The 16073-nt window shown below is 40.3% G+C and overlaps 1 protein-coding gene across 12 annotated transcripts in view; it reads right to left on the reverse strand.

The window, feature by feature from the left end:
- Nucleotides 1–16073, reverse strand: part of SPAG9 (sperm associated antigen 9) — a 105458-nt gene that overhangs the window by 44548 nt on the left and 44837 nt on the right. For all 12 annotated transcript variants that reach the window (XM_050920094.1, XM_050920093.1, XM_050920099.1 and 9 more), the window contains 2 exons: nt 12866–13019; nt 158–368 (listed from right to left, as the gene is read on the reverse strand). In XM_050920094.1, coding sequence (XP_050776051.1) covers nt 158–368; nt 12866–13019 — 365 coding nt within the window. The remainder of the gene's footprint in view (nt 1–157; nt 369–12865; nt 13020–16073) is intronic.

Here is a 16073-nt window from a genome sequence, read left to right on the forward strand (position 1 = left end):
CAAATAGTGAACCTCATTTCAACATCACCAGTACTCTGCACTCCCAAACACACATACTTCTTTCCCTCCAGGGATCAGTGACTGACTTTGTATTGCACTGCATTGAACTGAATTGCGTATCAAGCACATCACATGCTGAACTGTTACAGCAGCTTACCGATGGACACAGTTCTTGTTTCTTGAGCTACCTGCACTTCAAAGTGCTTGCTTACATCTGATTTCTTGTTCAGTGCATCTGCACTCTTTGCAAGCCCTTCATTATCCTCTTTCAGGGGAGTTTCGGCAGATAACCCAGGCACATCTGAAGCAGCTGTTGATGCTGGGGTAGTAGATTTCGAGCCTGCTTGACTAACATCAGAAAGTTCATCCTAAAATTGAAAGTTTTATTGTTTACACAATTGTCACAGGTATTAGTTTACACAAGAAGGATTCCAAATGAAGAAAAAGCATTAGTGCATGAACTTACTTCCCATGCTCACTGTGTTAATTCCATTCAAGTTAAAGCAATAATTTAGATGTGGTAGAATATGCCGACTCTCATGAATTGGAACCATTAGATACATCTCTGTGATTTTAATATTTAGGTTTATGGTAGGTACGCTTTAATAAGTAGAATGCTAAAAACAACTTGGCTTGCATGGTCAAGAAAGTGTCTCCAAAAGCTATCAAAGACCATCAGCAGTATGAATGGAACTTTATTTGAGCCTACTTAGGCAACAAACTGGGTGTACCACTTCAAGAAAAAGCATTGAAAAAAATGGATAACACCCTAATTTACACTACTGTTCACTGAGAACATTAAGACAGACAAAAATTAATATTAATATGCCTAAGGAATGGAAATCAGTTGGCTACGGAAACTAATCTGATCAAGTTGGTTGCATGGAATCAATCATTTATATTATTGTGTTTTCATTTACCAATTAAGTCCCCACACAGTGGTGTACTATGGTGGCTAAATGTTATCTAGCTGAGTAAAAAGGACTACTTCATTATAGGACTTCCCCTAATGAAAAGACATGTTGAAGCCTTGTCTAGACTGAACTGTGCGGAAACCCTCCCACTGTTACAACTCCAGTGCAGCTCTACCAGTGCTAAGAATAACTAGCACTTATGGAGCGCCCTGTCCAGAGAAGCTCTACACAACAATGGTAAGGTTATCCATCACTAGTACACACTATCATTCCCCTGCTAATTTCCCATTAATTCTCAGGGCAGACACTCTTCGGAGACTGCCTTCTAGACAAAGATTCTGAACAGACAGATAGGCACCCAGACTTAGTCGAGTCACCAAACAGACTGAGGCCTTGTCTACACTACGCATTTAAACTGAATTTAGCAGCGTTAAACCGATTTAACCCTGCACCCGTCCACACAACGAGGCCCTTTATATCGATATAAAGGGCTCTTTAAATGGGTTTCTGTACTCCTCCCTGACAAGAGTAGCGCTGAAATCGGTATTGCCATGTCGGATTAGGGTTAGTGTGGCCGCAAATCGATGGTATTGGCCTCCGGGGGGTATCCCACAGTGCACCACTGTGACCGCTCTGGAAAGCAATCTGAACTCAGATGCACTGGCCAGGTAGACAGGAAAAGCCCCGCAAACTTTTGAATTTCATTTCTTGTTTGCCCAGCGTGGAGCTCTGATCAGCACAGGTGGCCATGCAGTCCCAGAATCCAAAAAGAGCTCCAATATGGACTGTACGGGAGATACTGGATCTGATCGCTGTATGCGGAGACAAATCTGTTCTATCAAAGCTCCGTTACAGAAGACGAAATGACAAAGCATTTGAAAAAATCTCCAGGCTATGATAGACAGAGGCCACAGCAGGGACTCAGCACAGTGCTGCGTGACAAGCGTAACGGAAAGCCAAGAATCAAATGGACGCTCATGGAGGGAGGGAGGGTGGACTGAGGACTCCAGCTATCCCACAGTCCCCGCAGTCTCCGAAAAGGATTTGCATTCTTGGCTGAGCTCCCAATGCCTGTAGGGTCAAAAACATTGTCCAAGGTGGTTCAGGGTACATCTCGTCAATTTACCCCCCTTCCCCTCCCCCCCCCCCGTGAAAGAAAAGGGAAAAAAATTGTTTCTTGTCATTTTCCAATGTCACCCTATGTCTACTGCATGCTGCCGGTAGACACGGTGCTGCGGCGCTGACCAGCAGCATCCCCTCCCCTTCCTTTCCTGGTGGCAGACGGTACAAAATGGTGGAAAACCATCATCATCCCGTGAGTGCTCCTGGCTGGCCTCGGTGAGGTTGGCCGGGGGCGCCTGGGTAAAAACGAGAATGACTCCCTGTCATTCCTGGCAGATGGTACAAAATGCTTGGTAACCATCCTCATCATAGCAGCTGGAGCCTGAGCTCCATCAGCACCCCCTCTCCCTCTTTTGTGTCTAAAGAAAAGATTCTGTACTCCCTGGACTATCATAGCAGCGGGAAGCTGCCTCCCCCTCATTTTATCTCGCTAAAAAGTCAGTGTTTCTTATTCCTGCATTCTTTATTACTTCATCACACAAATGGGGGGACATTGCAACAGTAGCCCAGGAGGGTTGGGAGAGGAGGGAAGCAATGGGTGGGGTTGTTGCGGGGGCACCCTCTAGAATGGCATGCAGCTTATCATTTCTGTGGGATCTCTGGGGCTCTAACTCGGAGCGGTTGTGCTCTCTGGCTCTCTAGTAGCCTTGCCCCATATTCTAGGCAGGATTGACTATTTTTAGATAAAACATAAAGAAGGGAATGACCTGGGGAGTCATTCCCATTCTTGTTCATGCGCCCCCAGCTGACCTCAGCGAGGCCAGCCAGGAGCACCCATGACAGCAGCAGACAGTACAAAAGGATTGATAACTGTCACTGCCAATTTCCAATTGCAAACGGTGCAAATGACTGATAACCGTCACCTCATCGCCAATTTACAATGGCAGACGGCGCAATAGGGATGGTAACCATCTCTGCTACCTTGCAAAGGCAAATGAATGCTGCTGTGTACCACTGCAGTACTGCCTCTGTCAGCAGCATTCAGTACACACACAGTGACAAAAGGCAAAACAGGCTCCATGGTTGCCATGCTATGGCATCTGCCAGGGCAATCCAAGGGGAAAAGGGAGCGAAATGATTGTCTGCCGTTGCTTTCACGGAGGAAGGACTGAGTGACAACATTTACCCAGAATCACCCGCGACACTGTTTTTGCACCATCATGCATTGGGATCTCAACCCAGAATTCCAGTGGGCAGGAGAGACTGCAGGAACTATGGGATAGCTACGGATAGCTACCCACAGTGCAACGCTCCAGAAGTTGACGTGAGCCTCAGTACATGGACGCACACCACCGAATTAATGTGCTTAGTGTGGCTGCGTGCACTCGACTTTATACAATCTGTTTTACAAAACTGGTTTATGTAAAATTGGAATAATCCCGTAGTGTAGACATACCCTAAGTGTTCAGTTTTCTACAACAGTATCTTGTACCTAGGATCTGTAGCCAGAGATGAGGCACTCCATTTAGCCAACTTGCTTTATATCATTTTCTATATTAGGCCAAGAATATTCTCTTTTATTCAAGCTATGGGGAACTTTATGTGACAACTTGAATTGGGAATATTTGCTAGGCTTTTGTCCAAGGCATAAACCAACTTCTAACCTGAGAGAGGCAAGAATGAGGTACTTAGACAAAGAGGGTTGCAATTAACTTCTCCAAACAGTGCCAAAAGGGACCTTGGGACAGTCTAGCACTGATACAGCAAGAGCAAAACATGACAGTTCTAAGGGTTTTTACACTGAGTATACAGATTAAACATCCTGAGACTGATACACAGAAAAAGTACATTGATTTAGAGATTACAGTTTAACCTTTCCAAGGCCTTCTGAAACAAAACTGAAAGAACCAAATAGCTGCAAGCAAGCTATTTAAGTATCAGGAAATATGGCTAAAAGCACAACACAGATTTGATCTTGGAAATGCTTTTAGATCAAGACACCAAAAACGAAGTCGAGGTTGAAACAAAGTTTACAATTCATGAGGCACAAAAGATCACGTTGAGGAGAAATTGAATTGGATTATATTAAATGATCATTTAATTAAAAAGCAAATAAAAAAATGGGCATATGTAACTGGATCTGCAGCACTACCAAAAAAAGTTTTCACCCATTCTTAACACACAAAGGAAGTTTAATTAGGATTTCAGTCTTTACATTCATGCTGAGAATTTCTTGCAAGATGAGATTTTAAAGTTATTATTACAATAGGGAGAAGCTAAACAATGTGAATATTGCCACTTACATGGGATTTTTACTGCCGAGGGAACTGAGAGTGAGGAAGACAGTCAAACAAAGCAGCACTTTTGAAAAACAAAATATTACACACTTCAGATACAGTATTTTTCAATGATACCAGAATCTAGGCAGTGCTCAGTATGTGTCATTTAATCAGTTTACATACTTAAGGGAAATTAAAAAAACAAACAGAGGAAAATGTTGCTAGTGTCTGAACATTAAATTATACAGACTGCACATAATCTTCAAAAAATCTGTATAGCCTCTAAAAAGTAGATGGGCACTGTACATGTATAGGAAATTTAAACTGGTGTTTTTTTGTTTTGTTTAATCTCTTACTCACTAGTTACAAGACAGAAAGCCAAATAGGATAGGAAGCAGAATATGTAGCTACATTTTGAAAGAAGACCTTGGGAGGGATGGAGGCGGGATGGTGAGGAGGTTTTAATGCAAACCAACAATAAACAGTGTTGTAATCTCAAAAATCCTCAGCATTCTTCCCTTCGCCATTTAGTTTTCTGTACCAACACTTCCTGTATTATCCTCCATTGTTTGGTATGCCAATCCAATTCACTTTCTATTCAGAGTAACTGACTGCATGTGAATTTACTGCTAAAATACAACATTACTATATGGAGCGTTCAGACATTTATTTTGAATTTTACTCTGTTGTCACTACAATATATGAAGTAACAAGCTGAAGAGGAAACTGGTTTAATATATTGACTATTTATATGCAGAATTATTCAAAATTAAAAAGATATGTAATAGAAATAAGGTCACTGCACAAAAAAGTGTAATATATACAAATAAGAGGTGACACTTCAAATGTAGCTGAAAACTCTTGGTATATTCAGACTGCTGAAATGTTTGATTTTCCTTTAGACATGGACTCAGCTGTAATTCTTTGTAGTCTTCAAGAAGTTAACTAGGTGATCAACAACCTCCCCTTTTTTTTAACGTACATTTTGGTTCACACCAGCTAATAGTTAAATTATGAATCCAGGTCTTATGCTTACAGATTTTTATTACAGCTGCACCAAAAAGCTCTAACCAGGATTGGGGCTCCATTTTGCTAAGCATTGTAACAATACGTATGAAAACAGTCTCCGGTAAAAAAAAGATGACAATCTAAGAAAAAGTGGGCTATAAATGGTGTGAGGGGGATTGCACTGAATATGTTTAAGATATATACTTTCATACCTATGTACCTATGCACATGTTCCCTGAGAATTATACTATAAAGTACCTACTATCCCCATCACCCCTGAAGACATCAACTAAAAGGTAAATCCCAGTGACATTTCTGAAGATGAACCACACAATTTTGATATAAATATGGAGATGGCTTTCAAAAAAGCAATTAACACTGAATTTAAAATAACTAACTCCACAAGGCTGCCAACTTCCACGTCATGTGTGCCTCTCTATCACAACTGATCTTCCCAGTTTTTTAATGAAACAGTCACTGGGATCCAGAAAGATAATTGCCATATTGCACCAAATTAGACAAATGGTCAAATTTATTCTAGTATTCCATCTCACAAATGGAATGGCAAATACCATATACTTTGGAGAAAGACAAGTTCTCCACGATGGGCAATTAATGCAGTACCACACACCAGGAAAATATTTCCTCCTAACTCTAGGCAATTAGTGACTAGCTTGTGTCCTGAAACAAGAAGATAAATATCCCTATAATATTTAAGTATCTAACGTAATTACATACAGTTTCATTAACCATATTTTAATTGTTCTTTGCCACCATTTCTTGTGGCAATGAGTTCCAAAGACCGTGTTCTGTTAAAAATTTAAAAAGAAAATTTGTCATTTTAACTTTGTTACAGCTGAGTTAGAACAAAGTGGCATAGCTGGAGATCTACTGTGTCACAATACCCACAAAGTCAAATTACACGTACATATAGACTAACCCTGAATGGGTTCAAATTAATAGTTTGTCTGTCCACTACGTTTAAAAGGTGCTTTCTAGATCCCTAACTAGTCTAGAAAATAGTTTTAACACACTATCTTGTTTGTTCCTGCCACAAGTTTGCTTGCTTGAGCAGGTTCAGGGAACAGTTTTAGCCTCAGTTTAAACTGGACTATTGTAAACATTCACATACTGAAGTGTATACAGGACTTTGCATACTGAGGACTCTTGGGCTCACAGGTATTTGGGCTTAGGGCCTCCAGCTGGATGCTGCTCATTCAATCTTTCAAACACAAATGATGGATATTGTATAACAAATATACTCAGTTGTCCACCTTCAGGTGTGCATCTAGATTAGTCTAACTCAATACATCTCAAACATGAAGGCAACAAACGCCTCTCTTCCACATACTTCAGCTTACTTATGAAATTTACATGTTTTATTTGGAATCTACTGTGTAAATATTACTCCGGGTTTCCTCTCATTCTTTAAATTCGACTCTTGAGAAAAATATTCAAGAACCAGAACGGTTACACAGCTTTCAGAACAGCAGACCCCCGAATACAGAGTTTCTCACACGAGTAACAAGGCTTTAAAAATTATTCAGCATTTATTAGCCTGGGGACAAAAACCACTATTCAAGGTGAAAATTATCTGTACTGCCATGTTCTGAAACCCAATCCCTCCTCCCCCATCCACAGTCGAAAGGAATAAACAGTTGTGTATTCAATAAGATATTCTGCATTTGTGTAGTATACATTAAATAGGAACATAATATATTCTGTATGTAACTTATTATGCCTCTCGATGTTGTTTTACCGTATTTCCTTCACTCTCACTTCCTCACTACAGCCTAAACCTGCGCCTGCGTTTTCCACGTGTTATTTCTACTTCTCTTCCGCATATATTCCTTTTGCTTTCCCAACACTGCTTTCTGCTAGGTCTCCTTTATTTTCCATCCCATTTCCCTCCCGCTCCTCCAAAAATGCTGACTTTGGATCTTAATTTATCCCTCCACTCTCTCCGGCACCAACCATCACCCACAGAAATACACTACACCCAGCCTTGCTGATCATCCATCCCTTCATACATAGGGCTTGAAAATAACCAGAAGTCTAAACTAGATCATTTAATTAGACGAAGGGTCTCATTGTCTAGAGGCAACATCCAGCTAGGAAACTAATCTCACTACCAGTTTGTGCTTTGTGCTCCTTGGATCCTGCTCAGAGGCTCCATCCTTTATGGCCGCCATTTAAAAAGTGTGAAATCTGAAGCCTTCCTACCTTCCAGCAGCCAGCAGTTTAAGAGGGAGTTTTATTTCCCCACTCCTAATCCAGAACCTCTAGACTACTGCAAAGGGAGGACATCCTCTACTGAGCTGACCCTATAACAACCTTTTTATAAAGCTCTCCTTTAACCTGCCTCTGCTGCTGCTTACAGCTGTCTCCTAGCCAGCAGCAAGAATCTGACCTGATCCACAGTGTCCTTAATAGCAGCAGTAAAGTTTACTAGAGGCTTGTTAATTTCACTCTGTGGTTGAGCTCTACCAGCAGCAAAGATGCTGGTGCTATCTAAGGATTTAGACAGGCAACGACTAGTTTGTAATCTACTGTTTGGAAGGGGTTCTCTGCAATCATAAGTGAAAAGCAAATCTTACTGTAAATACATAAATTAATGGTATTTACCCCAGATGAAGTTCCTAGTCATATGAATTTTTCAAGCCCTTATGATTAATTTAGCACTTTTAGGTCCGGCCCCATCAATGATATCAAGCCTCATCTTACCATATTCTTTACTAAATACCAAGAGTTCACTGTACTGGCTTACATATGTAATACCAAATTCTGAACATCTGAAACAACTTGCTGTTAATAAAGTCTCCAATTGTCTGGAAGTGTCACAATTGCTTGCATTGTCTGCATATACCAATATCCATCACAGATTTAAAGGTGACCAAGGTGGGAAGAGTGAATATTTATTAATCTCACAGTGAATCAACTGGAGACTATAACACAGTATGCGTAACACCTGACCATTGGACATCTCTGATGGATTCCAAGAATATGTATGTTCCCCCCAAAGATACTCAGGAAGTCATGAAGCCCAAAATTAAGGAATTATGGCAAACAATTGAAGTCCATTTTCTAAAAAGGCGACATGATTAAATATTATAAGCCACCTTTTGATTAACTTGTAGTAAATTTTTTTTTGTTAAGGTTAAACTAGATAATAATTCATATTTTAACAAACACGTAATGAAGGGAGGAATTTGTACTCTTACCAAGTGAATCCAGAGCTCACCCACACAGAATAAAACCTCAACATGAATGTTGGCTCTGTTCAAACATTTCTCCAACTCTGTATTCCGAATGCATCCACTGAAGAACGCAGCACACACTGACCATTGACTGTAGCACACAAAAAGCCCCAAACAAATGGCTTGATTGCCCAACAGAAAGCGGCTGTGAAGAAAAAGGGTCTCAACTGATTTTGAATCAATTGTTTCCAAAAACAAGGGATTAACCAAGGGTTTCCATATAATTAAATTGTTTTGCTATAAATACTTAATTGCTTCCCTTGCATTTGGAAACTGGATTTATCAGTAGATTCAGCGGATAGCAACATGCGCTCCAGAAATGAGTGAGAGTTAAATGTAATTCCATTAAGCAAGAGTTAGTCTAAATATTTTCCCCAAATATTTTAAAAATGTGAAATAATCGAGTTTATTTTATAAGCAATGTTTCCTAAAGACTCTTGTCACGGAACGAAGTTGTGTATTTAAAATTCGGTCACTACGTTTGTAGAGAACTAAATAGTGGTTTGTATGCAATGCAATCAGAGTAGGGATAGAAGAAAACAATACACAACTGCAACTTGTCTTCCAATGACACCCAATATTGTCCTTACTGTACAAAGCTACAGAATATCCAGATCAACTCTGGTCTGTGTTGCTCCTGGGCACCTATACGGAGATGTTTTTATGTGTACCATTCTGCATCCTTCAAATACTATTGCATGAATAAAAATGCAGGTATTTGAGAGCAGTAGTACAAGATACTGGCAAGATACATCATGTTTAAAACTATAATAGAGAAATTAATATTCAACTCTTAATAGTGACTGCAGCGTATCATGCCATTCCACAGGATCATTTATTAAATACAGGCACTGTGCTTGGTACTGTGCAAGATAAATAATATCTAACTTACAGATATGGTCCCTGCCCTAAGGCACTTAGTCTTGTAACTAGATGGAGATGTGTATATATAGAGCAGCAAAACTGTGCACGCAAGGTAGCCATTTTTAAGTGTGTACAAGTTAATATTTTTAAAAGGACTAATGCCAAGAAATATAATTTGACAACATGAAGTGACAGGTATTGTTTTCTGGAGGGGATAGAATAGAGATCAGAAAACCTCCCTTTCTATCTCAGCTTCACCCACTCTTAAATCATATAGCTCTAACCTGTATTTCAGCAAAGTAACTCCTTCTAAAGCCTGTCAATTTCTGAATTACTGAAATTGCCATGGGGAAATACAAATACAGGGGATTACTTGGGCATACACAAGACAAATCTGACTCCTGAAAAGGGTACAGTAGCCTGGAAAGGTTGAAAACCACTGTACTATAGTATTTCTGTTCATGGATTGCAAAGGGACAGAAAGCTTTCACAGGGTCTTCTGATCCTTTTTCAGTTTCTGTATGCATCAGGATCATGAAGTATGCTATAGTTTAGACAACGCTTTATCTCCTGAGTTTGGGGTACTTAACCACTTGTGAAGAGGCATCTGTTTTTGTACCTCCAAAAGTAGATGGGTTCATTAGTGGTAAGGCCCTTGTGACACCCCAATATCCTAATTACATGACAGTGGTGAATATGTTTTGTACAAAGTATGTCTTGTGAGGTATCATTTTAGAAGTCTTGATCTGCTAGACATTAATATCTTGTTGGATTGTATGTGTTATTGTTGTATGTGAAATTATGAAGCTTGGCTATGTATATGTTACTGAAACATGTGAGGTTGAAAGCACCCACAAGCAACCCTCCAGGTACAACAGTAAAAAGGCCAAACAATGTTAATGGCTTATTGAAGGAATGCACACAAGCACAAGGATTACCCCATGAACTGTGCACAATGGAAACCTCTCAGAGACAGCACTACACAATGGGAACTATTTGAACCATCACAGCAAAAGACCTTTTCAGCAAATGGGAAGAAGATATAAAAGGGGGACGACTCTCTGCAACAACATACCTGGAAACACCCGAGCAAGGACTGAACTGTGGGAAGCAATGGTCCCAGGCTAGAAGAATCTTTACCCTGTGTAAGAACACTTGGGAAACCAAGGCAACTTGTGCCTTAAGAATCTACCAGCCTGTTTATCACTCAGGGTGAGAATTTGCTAATTTATAGCCTACCTATCTAGTGTCTTAAGCTCAGCTGCATTTTATTTATTTACTAAAGTAATCTACTTCGATCTGTTTGCTATCCCTTATAATCATTTATAATATCCTTTGTAATTAATAAACTTGTTTCCTTAAACCAGTTTAAAATTCATAAATGGGGACAAAATGCTGTGCATATCCTCCTCCGCACTGAGGGAGGGAGCAAATTTCATGAGCTTGCGATGTACAATTTTCTGTGCAGTGCAAGACAATACAATTTTGGGTTTGCATCCCAGAGGGGGAGTGCACTTGAGTGCCGGGCAATCCCCTAGCTGAGTTTTCTCATGCAGAGCTGATTTCAGTGTCTGTATCTTTCTGCAGCTGTGCATGTCCCCAGGCTAGTAGAATGGGTTGGCTCAGTGGTATCCCAGTACATCCAGTGGTACGCCGAAGGGGGGGCAGGGGTACACCACAGCCCTTTTTAATAGGATAGGAGAAAAGGTTAGCCATGTGGTATAGTCTCACTCTTGCTCTCACTTCCTGGACTGACCGAGTAATGGAGGTAGCGCACGCAGTCCATCACAGGAGTGTCTCACGAATCCAGTAGTTTAGGCACCTGCTTTTTAGGCCAATTTAAATTCTCTTGGTTCAAGGAACGAGCATCTAGAGAAGCCTTACTCTTCCAAGAAACTGTTGGAAAGCACATATTTGGTGAACTTGGATTAGAGGACAAACCCTGTGGGCATAGCAAACCCCACAGGTTTTATGTCCTCATCTTCAGGCACTAACAATTAAGGTCTTCAGTCATTTCAATAAGAAGAGCCCAAAAGTTAAATACTGAATAACAGAGTTAAAGAGGACAACCTCTGTCATTCCATCAATCAGATTTCTTCTTCCTTCTGAAATGCTGTAATCAGATGGTCTCTTGACAGAAAGGAGCTGTAAAATCAGACTCCCTTTCCAAATTGTATGTGAGGCAGAAAGCTTATTAGTTCTATAGAGCTTTGATATCAAAGTCCTTTTGAATGCTCCAAAAAATTATTACATTATATAGTTTTAGTCTTCCCAAAAGACATCTAAAGAGGATAGGGCCATTCAGATGTTCCTTCATCTTTTTATGGCAGCGAGTGTGGGATTATATTTAAAAAACATTTCAAGTGGAGAACACTTCAAATTCATTTGGTATTTTTAAATACAGATATAAAAAACATGTTTCAGGAATCTCATATTAAAATTAGAACTATTTTCCTCCTCTGAGGCACACCACTGAATATTACTGATTTGATATTTTAATTTTAAACTACGAGCACTAGAATTACACAAATTTTATATACAAATACACACATATGTACATCACAGTACTTGAATACTCAAAAGTTTTTCATCCCATAGAACATTAAATGCCCAAAACTGTTTATGCCAGGGGTCTCAAACTCGATTTACCTTATGGATAGTGCCAGCCCTCAAGTCCCCCCAGCAGGCTAATGTCACTCATGCCACCTCGATCCTGCCCCTCCTCCCCCGCCAAAACTCCACCCTCCACCGAGTAGGGAATTGGGGTGTGGGCTCTGGGAGGGAATCTGAGTTCAGAAGGGGATGTGTGGGAAGGCGGTGCAGGTTCTGGGAGGGAGTTTGGGGGTGCAGCGCTTACCTGGGGCTCCAAAGCAGGGTGGGGGGCCTCCACACATTTCTGTCCCCAGGCACCACACCGGCACTGTCCCAATGGCCTCAGGGACGCTCAGGGCAGGGGTAGTGCACAGAGGCACAGCCCCACCCCTGGGCCACAGGGAGGGCCGTCAGCCACTGGAGTGAGCAGGCAGATGCCGCTCAGCTCTGCTGCGCTGCCAGGGCCCCCGAGGGGGGAGTGCCCGGGGCGGCAGGTGGGGCCAAGGGAGAGACCCGGCGCCAAAACTGATAGAGCCCCGTGGGACACCTTGGGGAGCCCCATGGGCTGGGAGTTTGAGACTCCTGGTTTATACTGTCTGTCCAGTCTGTAAATACTGGAATTGCAGGCCTTAATTTTTTAGCTCTGAATAGCAGGAGGCAGATCTAGCGTTCCCACCCCATGTTGGAAGTGCAGCCCAAATCCCCATTCACTGAGCACACTAAGTTCCTTTCAAATACAAGACTCACTAAAAATCACATGCAATAACTGATGCATTGAGGAGTTTATATAACCGGAGGATGACAGTTCAGCCCTTCTGGTAATGTAGTTATCACCGACAATGTACTGAATCCATAAGATGCAAAACAAACCTGAAAACCAATAGCTCACCTTTAGGCTGGTGTGGGAGCGTGGCTGGCTTAGCTCATGGAATTTCCAGTGCTCTGACCCAGGTGTTTCCCCGCCTTCTCTCTGAGTCTCAGGTGTAAGCAGTGCATCTCCTGGAGGTAATGGGAAGATGCCCAGTGATATAGGACGCTCTTTTCTGTTTAGAAAAAACAAAAAAACAAAACAAAAAACCAAATTTCATGAGCTTCAATTTCACACACTCACTGCCTATGCTATACCTGCTTCTGAATATGGTAAGGGAACAGAATTTAGATTCAGTCATGCATACTGTATTTCTCATTATACACACATGCAAGTATACACAGTTTGCATTATTTTATTTAGTAATTCCTCAGATTCTGCTTATAAATTCCAAAATTTTGAGTACTTTTGACTGATTTAATAGATTCCAGTTTTGAACAACTTTGTGCAGAGTTTATGCTGGACATCCCATAGCCATTCCAGGTGGAGAAGACTAAAAATTTTTAATATGAAATAATTGTTGGACTATGAACATCAGAATCAATGTTTTAAAAGCAAGTCTAACTTTTTCTTTAATTCAGATGAAGCACTAGCAATCCAACTGTATTCAGAAGCTACTTTTGAAAAAGCACTTCTCATTTGCTCAACTGTTGAACAGCACCACAACTTCTGTAATGATCAACTACTAAATCCAGACAAATCTTTTCAACTTTCCCGTCCACTTCAAGCAAAAAAACTCCTTACCTTGAAGTTTAACTCATATCTACTCTTAAAAGCATTTCACATTTACAAGTACAGTTTGTACATCTAAAGAGCACAGTTTGTACTCTGCTTAGCTGTATGTTTGGGTGTGAACAGAAAGATCTGTTATCAGAACTGGAGGCTCTGAAAATTAGGCAACTATTTTTGGAATGGACTAAAATTAAGCTTACAGCTTAGTTTGTAGGAGAGAAACTATACAAAACTACTTTCCCAGTTAAACACTCAGATCTTATGGTGATATCATTTTAGAGTTTTCAGTCTTGGTGTGTTTAGATGGTTATAGTTCCCAAATTAACAAATGAGATGGCAGGAAGCCTAAGCTGAAATATGAATTTAGATAGCCTTTTTAATACATAGATAGATGACAGACATTACAGAATGGGCTTTTTTTTAAAAAATCATCAACAGTACCAATATTACATAGGGCATCGAGAAAGCTGGTAGCAGAGAGGTCTGTCGGGGCGCAGGAGCAAGTTCATGGAAGGTTTTAATCCTCATATTACCAAAGCTGCTATTCTGTATTCAGCTGTTAAACTAGATAAAACAATCAAAAGTAATCTAAAATACACCAGAAAGCACACAGAATTCCACAGAATGGCATGAAATGGGTCCTCTCTCCCCCAAGATCCTTGAGCTATTTGGATAATGGTCCCTTGAAGTATTTTGAAGTGTTGGCACCTGTGTATGGGAACACAGCATCAAAAACTAAATATCACTTTACAGCAGAGAAGACTAGTGCAAGCCAAAAAACTAAATATCACTTTACAGCAGAGAAGACTAGTGCAAGCCACCCTCTTCTTCATGGAGAAGACACAATTTGGGAGACCCCAAAGACTCATCTTGAAGAGCCTTCCCAAAAATCCCAGGACTGATACTGTGTCCAGTGCTGTGATCAAAATGAATAAAACCAGATTACATCTGGGGAGAGACACAAAAATGTTGTTTAGAAAATCTGCAGAATGATGTGGCCAGCTCTGTAAAAAAAAAAGTTAGTGTCTGACACTTTACTGAAGAAAGTTAAGATGAAGTAAAAAGTTTGCTTGGTCAAAACAGCATGATCCAAAAAGAAATATGTGCAGTTAAGCATCACTGCCAAAAGTAAAGCTGTTGTTCAAGTTAGAGATAAGTTTACCAAAGGTAAAAGGTAGAGACAGTACACAATAACTGCAGAAAATTGAGCTTTATAATACAAAGCAGGTAAAAGTATAGTCCATAAACTAGTGGGCACCTCTCAATGAGGAAACCAGGGTAACTGTTTTCAGAGTGATTATGGAGACTCAAGTCTATAGTATTGACTTGTAAAATGGTTAGGGCCCTATCTACATTAGCCAGGACAACTTCACAGTCTGCTAGCAAGACCTGTGTTGAAACACTAAATGTAGCCAAGGGAAGGTCCATGCTCCTATGCAAAGGGTGCAAAAAAATCTAAAGTAAAGATAGTCAAGATGTGCTTGTACTTGAGGCCCAAGAAGCAATCGGTCCTTCTGAGAACATTCACTATGTATGGATAATAATTTTCTCAAGAGATTAAAAACTTTTAGGAAGTTAAGGAAAATGCCTGAGCAAGCACCTTGTGTGTACCAATATAGGAAAGACCATGACATACAAGATACCGTCTGTATGACTAAATATGCTGTTAAAAAAAACAAAAAAAAAAAACAACAATACCAAAGATTCTGCACTAGGAAACTAGTACACACAGGAGATCTCTGGGTAGGTTCTTAACCAATACAGAAAGACAGCTGGACATTCAGTCAGCATAAATACAGTTAAGCACAGATAATGTGAAGCAAATGAAAAAAGCAAACGCAATCAAGGCCACAGATAAAAAGTATTGAAATAGTCGGTTATGCTGGAACAGTAACAACTTTGAAGAAAAAACCTTACTAAACAGTTGCAGAACTAAACAGAAGTTTTTTCTACAACAGCAGGAGTCCTTGGCATCTATTCAAGTACTTCCTTTGTTTAGAATTCCCACATTTCTAATACATGTTGGGGGAAGGGGGAGAAGATACACACACTTAGTTTTCATTTCAAGTATTGATTTTCTGAAAAAAAAATAAGTGCCAAAAATCAAGTTGGACTCCTTTCAGTTTAAAAGAGGGCTCACATTAAAGCATGCTCTGTGAGAGGCCCTTAGCTTTTGAAACCACCTTCTGCACCAATGGTACAAAGAAGCCCAGATCTGTATCTTCAGAGTATGCTGCAAAACCTTCTATACAGGCTTTTAAGGAGAGGAGTTTAATGGGGGGAGAGGATTATGGACTAAGAAAGCAGATGGGGAATCCTCAAAGAAAAATTCTTTCTTGGGTTGGGCTCACTTTGTTGGGGGAGAATTAGCTGGACTGTCATTTTTTAAATTGTAGTCACCTATAGTAAATAGATAGATGTTTTATATGTATGACATCAAAATCAAAATACATGCAAGGGAGAGGTCATTAAGTTGTAAGGGGATCTGTCTTCCCTT

This window comes from Gopherus flavomarginatus, chromosome 12 (genome assembly GCF_025201925.1).
Source record: "Gopherus flavomarginatus isolate rGopFla2 chromosome 12, rGopFla2.mat.asm, whole genome shotgun sequence".
In the NCBI taxonomy this organism is placed as follows: domain Eukaryota; kingdom Metazoa; phylum Chordata; order Testudines; family Testudinidae; genus Gopherus; species Gopherus flavomarginatus.